This window comes from Pseudonaja textilis, chromosome 1 (assembly GCF_049901715.1).
Source record: "Pseudonaja textilis isolate UNSWEBS1 chromosome 1, rPseTex1.2, whole genome shotgun sequence".
Taxonomy (NCBI): Eukaryota; Metazoa; Chordata; class Lepidosauria; order Squamata; family Elapidae; genus Pseudonaja; species Pseudonaja textilis.
The window spans coordinates 318,917,233-318,932,804 of NC_141990.1; the positions used below are offsets into that span (position 1 = coordinate 318,917,233).

The 15,572-nt window shown below is 42.7% G+C and overlaps 1 protein-coding gene across 1 annotated transcript in view; it reads left to right on the plus strand.

Annotated features, from left to right (window-relative positions):
* The first annotated feature begins 421 nt into the window (after positions 1-421).
* Positions 422-15,572, plus strand: part of ANKRD24 (ankyrin repeat domain 24) — a 46,281-nt gene continuing 31,130 nt past the window's right edge. The window contains exons 1-5 of the mRNA XM_087922603.1: positions 422-595; positions 12,683-12,813; positions 14,135-14,223; positions 14,417-14,481; positions 14,751-14,808. Of these exons, the coding sequence (XP_087778729.1) occupies positions 527-595; positions 12,683-12,813; positions 14,135-14,223; positions 14,417-14,481; positions 14,751-14,808 (412 nt within the window). The 5' untranslated portion in view covers positions 422-526. The remainder of the gene's footprint in view (positions 596-12,682; positions 12,814-14,134; positions 14,224-14,416; positions 14,482-14,750; positions 14,809-15,572) is intronic.

Genomic DNA, 15,572 nt, shown 5'->3' on the forward strand with positions numbered 1-15,572 from the left:
GGAATGGAGAACTCTTCTTGTGAAATATTTCTGGACTTTTTCCACTGTATTAATATGAGATACCTAATGTGGGTTCCAGACTGATGAGCTGTATTTGAGTATTGGTCTAGCAAACCTTTTGTATGCTCTAGTTATTAGTGTAATATTACCAGAGAAAAAGCTACGTAAGATGAGGTTAACAACTCTTAATGCTTATACTTATACCTATTCTCTTGTAAGCGATTGACAAATCAAATAAATAAATAAGAAAAAAAGACTTTCAATGTTCCTTCTCGCTCCATTGATTAGAAAGCATGGATGTGGATGGGTTTGAGCAGAGCGAAGCTCTGGGGTGTGTCTGCTTTTCAGCCACTAGAGGGAGCCAGTCCTGCACTTGCTGCGCCCCCTCAGGGCCTTTGTGCGGTGTGGCTGAGTTCCCTGGACCATTTTGCTTGCATCTACAACGGCCAGCGGCCGCTTCGAGCATCTTCCCTTTGGTTTACCCCTCTTTCTGCACCAGGCCTGGGGTGGCAGACAGGTTGGATGGATGGCGACCCGCTACTTCCTCGGGGGAACCATGAAGCAGATCTGCTTCTGCGCTGCCTCCCCCTTCGTGGTATGTTCTGCGACCCTGCAGCTCCTTTCCTTCCCCTCCGTGCTCCTCTGCCCATAGCCTCCCCCTCCTCACCCGCCCCTCCCCGCTGCCATTGCACCAAGACTCCTGCTCCACTTCTCCAGACCGCTCCCCCCACCCGCCACCGTGTGTGTGTGTGTGTGTGTGTGTGTGTGTACGTAGGTGTGCTGGTTTCCAAGGAGCTGAGTGAGGCGTTTTGTTTAATATTGCAAGGAAGCGAGGCAGACTGTGTAGCAGGAGAGGGCAGTTGCGCTCTGTGCATACGCAGAGGGCGGCGAGCCCGTACCCATCATCCATTGACTCTCCTTGTACTCCAGAAGGGTGTTCCAGCCATGCGGTGAAGAATGACCTGAAAGCTACTGATGGGGGGTTTTATTTAGCAGAAAATGGAGAGGCTGTCCTTACGTGGTGCATTCCACCATCATCGTCAGATGAGGATGAGGAGGAAGAAGAGGAGGAAGAAGAAGAAGGAAGGAAAGAAGGAAGGAAAGGAAGAAGAAAGGAAAGAAAGAAAGAAAGAAAGAAGGAAAGAAGGAAGAGGAAGGAAATTCCTTATCTTCATCCAGAGATTTCAATTCAAGAGAGCTCTCATGTTTTCTACGTAGCATGATATCCCTGTTTAAGGATGTTTTTCCGGGTTTCTTTGTGCTGTTAAGGATGTTTGCCTGGTTCCCTTCCTCCCCTGACCCTCCATTATTATCATCATTATCACAACAACCCTGTCAGGTAGGCTTGGCTCAGAAATGAAGCATAACAGAATAACAGAGTTGGAAGGGACCTTGGAGGTCTTCTAGTCCAGCCCGCTGCTCCAGCAGGAGATCCTATATACCATTTCAGACAAATGGTTGTCCGGTCTCTTAAAAAACCTCCAGTGATGGAGACCCCACAACTTTTGGTGGCAGGTAGTTCCACTGGTTAATTGCTGTTAGGAGAGGGTTAGTCAAGGTCACCTCATCAGGATTACAGGCAACATCAATTCCTCTCTAGTTTCACCCATTTCAAACCCTTCCGATACTTTTAATTTTTTTGTTCAGTGCCTATGCAGTTTGTCCGTCATCCGGATCATGGTTATCCCAAAGGTGATTTCTTTTTTTTTTTCTTTTTTCCCCAAAAAGCAACTGGACTTTCTTGGTCTTTTCATGAAGACGTTGCACTCCTCATCCGAGAAGCTTCTTCCGTTCTGACTGAATGGTGGAGAATGGAATAGACTGCCAGGAATATACACCCTTCCCTTCTCCGCCCTTCCGTTAGAACCGAAAGAAGCTTCTCGGATGAGAAGCGAAACACCTTCGAGGAAAAACAAAGAAAGTCCGGTGGCCTTTTGAAAGGTAAAAAAGAAAAAAAGAGAGCACCTTTGGGTCGATTTTATTTCAGCTTTACTTGGCGTATTCTCAACCTCACCCGTCCGTTTTGCACCTTGTCGCCTCTTTCTAAGCGTATTTGCTCTCTGCGTTTCTTGGAACGGACAGTTCTGGCCCCCATCTCTTCTCTTCTGGTCCATGCAGTTCCAAATGCTTTTAATGTGTTATTATTATTATTATTTTAATGTCGGTGAGACTCTCTGCGCTGTCTCAAGCTTGCAAGGCAGGTCAGGGTAGGTAAGGAAAGGGACATTGGCATCCGAATTGGGTTACTCCAGAAGACGACTCCAAAACAGCCGAACCACCCGGCCTTTGCAAGGTTGAAGGCAGGAAGGGTGGTAATTTTCCATCATGCGGTCGCTGCGTTTGTAAAACCTGCTGAAGTGAAGCAAATTCTCCTTCGGCGTGATCTTGACTCCCAGACAGTCCTGAAGACACCAATGCAGCATTTGGGGCAGCTTTGCAGAAGTGGTGGCTGGCCCTTGCCTTCAGCTGACCAGTTTAGCCAGTAGATTTTTCTATCTTAAACCATCAAACGTATTTTGCTCTTTAGGAATAACAGAATAACAGAGTTGGAAGGGACCTTAAGAGGTCTTCTAGTCCAAGCAGGAAACCCTACACTACTTCAGACTAATTGTTATCCAGTCTCTTCTGAAAAACTTCCAGTGTTGGAGCATTTACAATTTCTGGAGGCAAGTTGTTCCACTAATGAATTGTTCTCACTGTCAGAAAGTTCATCCTTAGGTTGCTTCTCTCCTGGGTTAGTTTCCATCCATTGCTTCCTGTCCTGCCCTCAGATGCTTTGGAGACTAGCTTGACTTCCTCTTCTTTGGGGGCAGCCCCTGAGATATCGGAACATGGCTATCGTGTCTCCCCTACTCCTTCATTTCACTAAAGTAGATATACGCAATTCCAGCAACCATTCTTTGTATGCCTTAGCTTCCAGTCTCCTAATCTCCCTTGGTTGCTCTTCTCTGCGCTCTTTCTAGTCTCAACATCTCTTTTACATCGTGGGGACCAAAACTGGATGCAGGATTCTAAGTGTGGCTTTATAAAGGGGTATTAAACGCTTCATGTGTTCTTGATTCTATCCCTGTTTATGTAGCCTCGAACTGTGTTGGCTTTTTTTGGTAGCTGTAACACACGGGTGGCTCATATTTAAGTGATCGTCCACTAAGACTCCAAGATCCTTCTCAGAGTTTAGTGAGAGATCGTTGTCCAATCGCTTCTTAAAAACTTCCAGTGTTGAAGTACTCACAACTTCTGGAGGTAAGTCATCCCTCGGATTAATAGTTCTAACTGTCAGGAAATTAATTCCTCCTTTTAGTTCTAGGTTGTTTCTCTCCCTGATTAGTTTCCATCCGTTGCTTCTTGTTCTGTCTTCCGGTCCTTTGAAGAACAGAGCATAGAATAAAAGTCTTGGAAGGGACTTAGAAGGTCTTCTAGTCGTACCCCCTGCACAAGCAGGTGACCTGGCCTGGATCATTTCAGATAATGTAGCAGACTTTTCTAAAGATTCCCCATTCCCCTCCAAATAATATAAATAAGACTCACCAGATAACATCCCGCTTAGCTTTGTGGGTTGTTTTTTTTTTAAGCTTTCTGTATTCTTACCGTGTTTCTCATATAATAAGGCCAGGTCTTATTTTTTTTATTTTTTTTTGAGCCCCCCCCAAAATGGCTAGGCTGTCTTTTCGGGGGTGACTTAATTCCCCCCGCTTGCATCTTTGGGTGGGCGCGCAGCGACAGCTTGGATGTTGACCTCGGCGTTGGTGAGGTACTTCGTATCGGGGTCAGTGCAGGCAGCACCATATCCGGGTGTGCAACAAAAGTACTTCCTAATGGCAAGCCCCTCCACCATCCCCCCCCCCCATTTTGCATGTTTTAATATAGGCCTTAATTTGGGGGGAGGGGCTTAATTTCATTTCATGCCTATAAAACATGCTGGGGCTTCCTATTGGGGGAGGCCGTATTGTTGGAGAAACAGGGTACTAGATAGTGTCAATCATCACGTCAAGCTGCACTATCTGGTTTGTAGATGGATATACAAATGTAGGGTGTCTATAAGGGTCGAAGGCTTTGCAAAACCAGGTTTAGGGTTTGATGTAATGGGCTGGACAAACTTGTCATGAAGGAGGTTCTCTCGCACCTCGAAGTTTTCTTCTTTTTAGAAAGGCATTGTCGTTCAAAAGCGGGAGTGAAAACCCTGAGTTGGTGGTTGGATAAATTCTCATCCGCCATGTTGGCTCAGCCCATGTTGTAGACCAGGGGTTCTTTCTTCAGGATCTGGTGCAGCATTCCTCAAATTTGGCTACTGGAAGATGCATGGACTTCAACTCTCAGAATCCACCCACAGCCAGCATAGGGAATTCTGGGAGTTGAAGTCTACCCATCTTCAAGTTGTCAAGGTGGAAGAATGCCAATCTGGCGTGAGGTTCAGCTGATGCCTTCATTGTTGTCTGGAATGGGTGTGGGGCTGAATGCTTGACTTTCTCCTCCATTTTGTGACGGTCCAACCACGTTGTTCTAAAGATAGGAATGAGCTACAAGAACATCTCGATGTTCTTTGTAAAAAATAATAATATCCTAAGCACTTAGGAAATACAGTGAGTAGATTATTCTGAGTTGAACTCTTGACTGGCCAAGTCCTAAGGGAGTTGATTGAGGCTTCATCTGTCTACGGAGATTCTCAGTCATCCAGGTTGTGGTTGTCCCACAGATACTTTTTCAAGAGACAACTGGAGTTTCTGGTAACTGGACCAGAAAGTCCAATTGCCTCTTGAAAAAAGCATCTTTGGGACAAGACTTCACCTGATTCCATTTGTTGGGAGATATTGACCCAGTAACTCTTGAGGAAGCTATCCAGATCCTTGGGACTGTTTATCCAGCTACCCCTCTGTTAGATCTGTACCCCTGCTGATTAGGAAGTGATGTAAGTTTGGGGCCCACATGGTCACCAATGTTTCCTCAAGTGAGACAATTGTATCTCCTCTCTTCAAGAAGGGGACCCCAAAAGTCCTGGACAACTTCTTCCACCTTCCCTTTCCAAGGAAATTGTGGAGAAGGTGGTCAGGTTGTAGCTGGAAAGAACTTTGGATAAGGCAGAGAATCCATATCCTATCCTAGGTTTCAACCTAGGGCACAGGGTTGAACGCACATGTTGATGACTTCTGGGGAAGCCAGGATGGAGGTGGTGGCTCTTCTTGATCTCTCAGTGGCTTTTTGGTGCCATTGATCATAGCATCCTTTTTGGAGGCCTGATGTGGGATAGTTCTCCTTGGACTAGTTTTGACTTGATGTTGCTAGAGCGGAAGAGGTGACCTTCAACCTTTTCAATGCTATATTAAAAGAAAATAACTTCATACAGAGGATGGAGAAAGAACTGGCTTTTTTCTTTAAAGAAAATAAAAAAAGAAAACACATCAATGTGGTAATATATTTTATTCTGTGGGTCCTTGTATAGCTTTGCATAGATCTAGGGACTAAAAAATGCCTCTGGTGGGGGGGGCATTTCCGCCTGCTATGGGTGTTTTTGTCCTGTTAGGACCTGCGAAGCTTAGAGGACCAGATATGTCGGTGAAAGGTCATAGTATATAGCTGAGCCATTCCCAAGGGAATAGCTGAGCCATTCCCATGGGAATTTCCGCAGATGTATATTCTCATCCTGTTTATTCTCATCCTATATATCCTGTGGAAATAACATCCTGTTGAGGTCACTTGTTTTCTGTATATGCATTTTGTTCTCAATAAAAGCTGGTACCTGGGTCTACTCGGGGCTGGCATCTGCTCAGACGTTTTCCCTACGTCTCATTTCAAATGTCAGTCCACCACAAGTGGTGACCCCGACGTGATAGCTTTGAAAAGCTATACGTTTCCCGCATCCTATACTCATCATCGCGGACGTCGACTGGGCCCTCATCTTCTTCGCTGGACGGAGATAGATTCTTTTCGTGAGTATGGGGGGAGATTTCTCGAAAGCTCAGACAAAGCACCTTAGGGAAATGAGAGAGATCGCTGGGAATAGTTTTAAGTTTGGAGTTCATAGTAGAGGACATGCAGTAGGAAAGAAAGAAATTGAGGACTTATTACAGTATGTTTGGAAACATATTCCGTTTTATCCAGAGGGAGGTAGTATTAAAGTAGAGTGCTGGAGAAAGATAGGGAAATTTTTGCACGAGGAGCCTCGTGCCCCTTCTTCAATTTTGTTAACCTGGAGGGTGGTTATGGATGCATTAGCTACTCATGAACAACCGCTCCTAGCACCCCCCGAAGAAGGTTTGCCGCCTTACCATGCGGTACGTATATTGCCACCGACAGCACCTCCAGATAAATCCAGAGGACTGCCAGGCACTGAAAATACTTTGTCAGAAGAGAAGAGTTTGCCTTTAAGAGTTCAAGTAGATGCAGTTACTGCAGCTATTCAGGAAGCAACAAATAGAGGGGAATTATCAGGAGATGATTTGGTAGAATTTGGAGTGGAGATTCAACTTAATCCAATAGAAATTGGTGTAGATGCTGCTTTAAATCCACAGAGAGTATGGAAGCCTCTGCCTCTCAGTGTTTTAAAGGAAATTAAGCAAGCAGTGAAAGAATATGGAGTTAGATCGCCATTTGCTCAGGCATTGCTAGAAGCAGTCGGTTATGGAAATAAAATGATTCCAGCTGACTGGAAAGCTCTGTTAAATATGATTCTAACCCCAGCTCAATTTTTGGTGTTAGATCAGAAATGGAGACAGCTGGCAGTTCAGAGGGGAACAGCAAATGTTACTGCAGATCAGCTTTATGGAGCTGGTGATTTTGCAACAGTGGAACGACAGCGAGATGGAATGCCAGAAGAGGGGTTCGTTCTTCTCCCACAGTTAATTTTACAAGCCCTGGGGGTTCTCCCTGACGGCGAAGGTGGTGAGAAGACCTTTACTAACATCAAACAAGGGAACAATGAACCCTATGAAAATTTCATTAGCAGATTGAAAGTGGCTATTGAAAGGCAAATTGACAATCAATTTGCCCGGAATGAATTGCTTTTGAAGTTAGCGGTAGATCAGGCTAATGTAGATCGCAAAAAGATCCTTAATCCACTTATTGCGAGTGGAAAGCGAGAGATCACAGATTTGATAAACGCATGTAGAAAGGTGGGGAGTCAGACTTTTAACATGGAGACTTTAGCTCTGGCTCTCCAGGCAGGAAATGCTAAAAAAGAAACTTTTTTCAATTGTGGGAAGCCTGGACATTTTAAAGCACAATGTTGGGCTCCTGGGGGGGGTCAAAGTCAACAAAAAAAGAGATCATTGGGACAGGGTGTGACCTAAATCAATAATCAGCCTATATCAGATGCCCCTACAATCTTTACTGATGGAGGGAAAGTTTTTGGTGCTTGTGTTTGGAAAGATAAATTTGGAATTTGGCATACAAAAGTGACATCAGAGCAGAAGTCTGCCCAACAGGCAGAACTTGCTGCTGTAGTTTTGGCTTTTCAAAATTTTCAAAATCAGGATTTTAATCTAATAGTGGATTCCTTGTATGTATATAATTTGTTACCCTTTGTAGCAGGTTCTTATTTGTCTCCTGGAATATCACCTAATATTCTACGTTTGCTTTTGTTGTTGCAAGGATGTTTGGAGCAGCGTGTGAATGTGTGTTTTGTCGCCCATATTCGTAGCCATAGTAATTTACCTGGAATTTTATCACAAGGCAATGCCAAAGCTGACAGTGCTGTAACTTCAGTTCTCACTGTCCAGCCATGGGACAGCCATAGTTATTTTCATCAAAATGCTAAAGCGTTGGCACATCAATTCAAGCTTACTGCTGCAGAAGCTGCTGCCATAATTCAACAATGTCCAACTTGTTCAAAGCAAGGCACGGCTATTCCTATGGGAGTCAACCCCAGGGGGTTGAAACCTTCAATGATTTGGCAAATGGATGTTACTCAGTATCCATCATTTGCACCTTGGAAGTATATACATGTGACTGTGGATACTTACTCAGGATTCCTAATGGCTACTCCTCAAAGAGGTGAAGCGGTTAAACATGTCATCAATCATTGCATTAAGACATTCTCAGTTGCTGGTACACCTCAAACTTTAAAAACAGACAATGGTGCAGCTTATCGGAGCACAGTCTTTGATCAGTTTTGCAAACAGTGGTCTGTGGAACATAAATTTGGAATTCCATACAATTCCACAGGACAGGCTATTGTGGAGCGTTATAATGGCACGCTCAAGAACATGTTAGCTAAATTAAATAAAAAAGGAGGGAAGCTCCTGGGGCTTCTGGCAATTCAAGATCAATTAAATCTAGCCTTGTATACTTTAAATTTTTAAATTTGTCTGGTAACCCCCTGCGGCGCGGCCAGCAGGCATTTTCTTCTCCTTCTACAGATGCAGTGAGGCCTCGAGTGTTGGTGCGATTCCTTCCGGATCCGACATGGGTTCCCGCTGAACTGATTACGTGGGGACGTGGTTATGCAGCAGTAGAACATCTTGGTCAAATTCGTTGGGTTCCTGGTCGATGTATTCGGCCTGATCATTCGCAAGCGCCTTCGCAGGTGCCAGTGAAGGAGGTTTCAGAGGAGCAGGATGGCATTTCTGTGGTTCCTGATTCCGTACCTGTGGTTCCTGATTCTCTTGATGCCGGCAGTCCAGGCGTGGCGCTGTGAAGGCTGGGAAAAGATGACTGCTTATCTGAGGTTATCAACTTGTTTGCAGCAGGTTCCTCTGGGGAATCAGACTAAATTGATCTGCAAACAGCGGCATCCTTTGACTTTTCCAGCATATTGGTCCTGGCATAAGGGTCAAGACATTCTTTACTCGGGACCTGATAAGGATATTATATCTTCAGCCTGTGCTACAATTCTGATTCTGTTTAATGTTTCTGTTTCAGACTATGGACAGTATTGGTGTCAATTGGAGTTGCCTAAGTTATCTTACACAGACTCTCTTTCCATTCGTCTTATGCCTCCACAGACTCTAATACGGAGGCGGAGAGCTGCTATTATCTCAAAAACTAGAGACCTTGGTGATAATTTATGGAAAGAAAACTCCTACATCAAGGACATTCGGATGGCGGCTAAGGGTTTAAATGTAACTAATTGTTGGCTTTGTATGCATATGCCTGGGTCTGGGAAAGGTGGAGTTTTGTTACATGGTGTTCCTTTGAATGAGCAAAACAGTGCTAATTTAGATTATAATGATTTTAAACATTGGCTTGACTGGGGCCCGGACCCCGAAGAGTGGAATCAAACATTGTTCACAACAAAGGTAGCTTTCACTACCAAAACATCGGTTTGTTACTACCGCCCCCCTGTAGGGACTCAATCTATTTTCCTGGGAAATACTACGCTCTGTAAGAAGGTGATTCCTTTGGAAGGAGGATGTATGAAATGTGTAAAAAGCATTACTGGTAAGAACAGCTGCATAAATCGGATATCTTCTACGTTATCCCTGGCTTTGAAAGGTTCTGATGACTGTTGTATAAATCAGACAGTCACTAAGAGGCCTGACATTGGTAACGGAGCATATGTTCTCTGTACTTGGATGTGGTTAATGTGGAGTTGGGAAAGTGAGGCCTCCGATAATACCTATCATAAGCATTTAAAATACTTTCCTCTTCCGGATGGGTTATGGTTGCTATGTGGGGATACTGCTTATCAACAATGGCCAAAGGATTGGTCTGGGGTGTGTACGATTGGGCATGTCATCCCAGTAATATATAAGTTAGACCGACTGCCCAAGGCCCGGATTCGTAACAGGAGGGAGGTGGATTCGGGTCTCACCACGGGAGGGTGGTGGTTAACTCAACTTTCCAGGGTGGCATTACCACCTTTGGGGGTGGCTATGAATTATCGGGATCTGCATATTTTAAATAATTTCACTGTTGCTATGTTTAATAATACTGTTAAGAGCATTAAGATGTTAAATGAAGAAGTGTCTGAAATTCGCCAAATTACTTTACAAAATCGTTATGCTTTAGACATAATGTTAGCTGCCAAAGGAGGAGTTTGTGCCTTAATTCATTCACATTGTTGTATTTTTATACATAATTATGAGCCTAACATTACAAAAACTGTTCATGATATGGAAGACCGCATAGCTGAACACGAAGCAGGAAAAGATGGCTTTGATAAGTCACCTTGGGCTTTGCTATGGGATTGGCTTCCTGACGGCTCATGGTTACGTTCATTACTTCAATTAGTTGTGACAATTGTTATTATACTTATTATGTTGTGTTGCTGTATTCAATGTATTCCTAATCTATTTCAAATATGTACCTCAGTTTTTCGTACGAGACAAAGTCACGAGGGAACTGTGTATTATGCCACTAAAACACCCCCTATCTTTGAATAAATAAAAAAGGAGGGAATGTGGTAATATATTTTATTCTGTGGGTCCTTGTATAGCTTTGCATAGATCTAGGGACTAAAAAATGCCTCTGGTGGGGGGGGCATTTCCGCCTGCTATGGGTGTTTTTGTCCTGTTAGGACCTGCGAAGCTTAGAGGACCAGATATGTCGGTGAAAGGTCATAGTATATAGCTGAGCCATTCCCAAGGGAATAGCTGAGCCATTCCCATGGGAATTTCCGCAGATGTATATTCTCATCCTGTTTATTCTCATCCTATATATCCTGTGGAAATAACATCCTGTTGAGGTCACTTGTTTTCTGTATATGCATTTTGTTCTCTATAAAAGCTGGTACCTGGGTCTACTCGGGGCTGGCATCTGCTCAGACGTTTTCCCTACGTCTCATTTCAAATGTCAGTCCACCACACATCAACGCAGAATGTATGGGATACAATGAAGGCATATGCCAGAGGCTTGATAATAAACTATACAAGGAGAAGAAATATCACAAAAAGACTAGCCTCTAAGACATTAGAGGATGAGTATAAAGAACTTGAAACAGAGCTACAGAAAATGCCACAGAAAAGGGACATTAAGTTAAAAAAAGGATATAATTAAACATAAAATGGGATTAATGGGAAAAGAAGAATTAGCACAGAAAATCAGAGGCACGAAACAGAACTACTTTGAAGATGCAAATAAACCAGGTAGATGGTTAGCATATACACTGAGAAAGGAGAAAGAATCAAGGAAAATATTGCAATTAATAGATGATCAAGGCCAAGTTTGCTATGGAAGTAAAGAGAAGAAGGAAATTATACAAGACTATTACAGGAAACTATACACACAAGAGAATATTGATGACGAAAGAGTTAAACAATACTTATAGAATGCTAACCTACCCCTGATACCTAAAGATTGAAATAATGTTAGAAAATAATATAAGGATGATGAAGTTAATTGAAGCACTTAAGAAACAAAACAATGGAAAGGCATCAGGCCCAGATGGACTTCCGGAGGAATTTTATAAAACACTACAAGAATCGTTGAATTTTCCATTGCTAGAAGTTAGGAATGAAGTTATGTCAATGATTGCTTGGGGGAAGAATTTTGGATATGGGATTGATCTAGAGAAATGGCAAAAATTGTGGTCTCAAAATTATAAAATGACATTGTCAACAGCATATAAAGAAAATTTGTATAAGATGTTTTACAGGTGGCATTTTCCCCTGACAAGAATAGCAAGAATGTTCAGGAACAAATCTGAAAAATGTTGGAAATGTCATCAGACACCTGGCTCATATTACCATATGTGGTGGACCTGTGCAGACGCTAAAAAATACTGGACTAAAATCCACACATGGTTGGAAAAAATGACAAAAAAACATATAGACTTGAAACCAGAGATATTTTTACTGGGAATTTTACCTGAAATATATAGTAAAGAATTGAAATACTTGATTGTAAATGTATTAACAGCGGCTTGGATTGTATTTGCCCAAAACTGGAAAAATGAGAAAGTACCATCACAGGAGGAAATTATTAAGAAAATATTGGAATGTGCTGAAATGAGTAGATTGACATTTGAAATCAGAGAACAAGATGATAAACAATTTTATAAAATTTGGGATCTATTCTATCAATGGTTAGACAATAAAACATGGTAATGAAATATGTAGATCGTGAGAATATATATAAAAATGTATTTTTTAATTATATCTACAAAATGTGGGATAGATCTGAGATGATAATATGAACTGTCACAAAACAAATAAAATAAAATATGGATTATCTTGCAAAACATGAAGGAATAATAGTATAGTCAAATGATTGATTAATAATGATATTAATGTATTTAGGAATATTTGATTGACAATATGAGAATATATACAATGTAATTGTAATTGAAGACTATGAAGTGGTAGCACAAAACAATTTGTAAACCAACCGACACACTGTATGGAAGATGGCTTGATGTTTTGAATAAAACTTTATAATTAAAAAAAAGAAAGAAAAATGAAACCCATTCTACATCCTGTCCCTGAACTGAGCAAACAATGCTGTCACGGTCATTTTCCATGTCTTGAAGCGCCAAAGATCTGGATGGAGAGGAACAGGCCTAAACTTAACCCTAATAAGATGGAATAAGATGGCTATATGGGTTCTTGGTTCTCTCAGGGAGATCGTGTGTGTACCTGAACATATATGTCATCTATATATCCTTTCTAGGAGCTCCTTGATAGTGGCTGTTTCCCCAGTTGTTGGGTCAGGTGGAGAAGCTTTGTTGGGTCTTCCAAGTTGGGTGGGCTGGAAAGGTGAAGGAGAAGTCATATCTCGCCTACCCCCGGCAAGTGATGCTGTTGGTTTTCAGAGCCAAGACTGGAACAAGAATGACGAGAAGCTCCTGCAAGCGGTGGAATTCAATGATGCGGACCGCGTCTCCTCTCTCCTGCTCCGGAAGAATTTGGTCCCCACCAAACTGGACACGGAAGGGAAATCAGCGTAAGCCTTTCCTTTCTTTCTCCGCAATTATTTAATTTCTTCTTTCTCTTTCCCCTTTTCCAAATCTTCCCTTCCCTTTCTCATCTATTTAGTTCCTTTCCTTTCCTTTCCTATTTATTTAGTTCCTTTCCTTCCTTTCCCTTCCCTCTCTTTCTCCCTTCCCTTCCTTTCTCATTTATTTAGTTCCTTTCCTTTCCTTTCCTTTCCTTTCCTTTCCTTTCCTTTCCTTTCCTTTCCTTTCCTTTCCTTTCCTTTCCTTTCTCATTTATTTAGTTCCTTTCCTTTCCTTTCCTTTCCCTCCCCTTCTGTTCCTCTTCCATTCCTTCCTTCCTTCCCTTCTTCATCCATTTACTCCCTTTCCTTTCTTTCCCTTTCTTTCCCTTCCTTCCCTTCTTCCTCCATTTATCCCTTTCCCTTTTCCCCTTCCTTTCCTTTCCTTTCCTTTCTCTTCCCTTCTGTTCCTCTTCCATTCCTTCCTTCCTTCCCTTCTTCATCCATTTATTTCCTTTCCTTTCCTTTCCTTTCCTTTCCTTTCCTTTCCTTTCCTTTCCTTTCCTTTCCTTTCCTTTCCTTTCCTTTCCTTTCCTTTCCTTTCCTTTCCTTTCCTATTTATTTAGTTCCTTTCCTTCTTTTCCCTTCCCTCTCCTTCTCCCTTCCCTTCCTTTCTTATTTATTTAGTTCCTTTCCTTTCCTTTCCTTTCCTTCCTTCCCTTTCTCAGTTTTTCATTCCTCTTTCTTCCTTCTTCCACCTGTCCTTTGCTCAACTTCTTCCCTTCCCCTTCCCTTTCACATCTATTTACTTCTTCCCTCACTCCCTCTTTCCTTCCCTTACCCCTCCTTTCCCCTTTTCCTTTCCTCCCCCACTTTCTTAATCCTTTTCTCTCTCCCTTCTCCATCCCCCAGCCCCTTTCTGACACCCAGCCTCCTGGTGTTCTCCCATCCAAATAATAAAATAATAAAATTTTTCCACTGTTGTAGCCGTCCTCAGAATTTAGACACTTGGCAACCGACTCATATTTATGACGGTTGCAATACCCCAGAGAGGGACGTCACACGATCCCCTTTTGCGACCTTCTGACGAGCCGTACAAATTTGGGAAGCCAGATTCACTTAACAACTGTGTGACTCACTTAACAACCTCAGTGATTCACGTAACCACGGTGGCAAGAAAGGTCGTCATAATGGGACAAAATTCACATTAGCGACTGTCTTGCTTAGCAAAGAAGTGTAGGGATCCGCTGTGGTCGTAAGTCGAGGACTACCTGCATTTGTTCCCCCCCTGGCTATTGAGGATTCCCAGGAGTTTATTTTCCTCTTGCAGGTTCCACCTGTGTGCCATGAAGGGGAACGTGGACTGCTTGGAGGTGATGTTGGCCCATGGGGCGGACGCTCTAACCACCGACGGTTCAGGTGAGAATATTTTTACGAGTGGCCAAAGAAGCAGGCTGCTTGATTGGAGTGGAAATCACGGACTTACCTGTCGGTTGGCCCGGATGGAGCTGTCACACGCTACCTTTGGAGATACAGGTAGTCCTTGATTTGCAACATCCTTGGAAAGGCAAGTAACCCCGTGTTTGTTGTCTTCTGATATTCTCCAACCTAGGTCACACTGCGTTGCACCTCTCGGCAAAACACGGCCACCCCCAGTGTGTCAGCAAGTTGTTGCAGGTAACAGAAAGCTGCTCAGTTTTACACACTTTACAAGCAGAATTGTGAGTTGCCTTCTTCCAGGATGTCTTTTTACTTATTTGTTTTTAATTTTGTCTTATTTTATCTTTCTCTTTCTTTTTCAAATAAAATGGGTTTGACCAGGGTTAAATAAATAACTAAGGTTATATAATAGATGGATAGGTAGGTAGGTAGGTAGATAGATAAGCATCAGACTCCAACTTTCATTGAAGGGTTGATCCTAAATTTTTTCTCTCTCATCTCTTAAGTCTTCCTGCCATGTTGATGTAGCTGATAGCCAGGGAAGGACTGCACTCCATCACGCAGGTAAGTTCTAGACCAGACTAGGTTCGTCTTCTGGACACAAGGCCGGGTTTGATTTGATTTGAGTTTATTCGATTTGTCAATCGCTTACAAGATAATCGGTATAAGTATATACATAGTTATGAATACATGAAATGGGTACATATAAGGAAAATAAAAGAAACAATAGGACAGGGACGGTAGGCACGTTGGTGCGCTTATGCAGGCCCCCTACAGATCTCTTAGGAAAGGGGTGAGGTCAATAGTGGACAGTCTAAGGTTAAAGTTTTTGGGGTTTGGGGAAGAAACCACAGAGTCAGGCAGAGTATTCCAGACATTGACCGCTCTGTTGCTGAAGTCGTATTTCCTGCAATCAAGTTTGGTGCGGTTAACCTTGAGTTTGTATCTGTTGTGTGCTCTTGTGTTGTTATGGTTGAAGCTGAAGTATTCATTGACAGGTAAGTCATTGCAATGTATGATTTTATATACTATACTTAGATCGGACCGAAGGCGGCGTAGTTCAAGGTTTTCTAGGTCTAGAATTTCAAGTCTGGTGGCATAAGGTATTCTGCAACGAGTAGAGGAGTGGAGAACTCTTCTTGTGAAATATTTCTGGACTTTCTCAATTGTGCTAATATCAGATACGTACTGTGTGTTCCAGACTGATGAGCTGTATTCAAGTATTGGTCTAGCAAATGTTTTGTATGCACTAGTTAGTTGTGCGATATTACCGGAGAAAAAGCTACGTAGGATTAGGTTAACAACTCTTAACGCTTTTTTGGCTATGT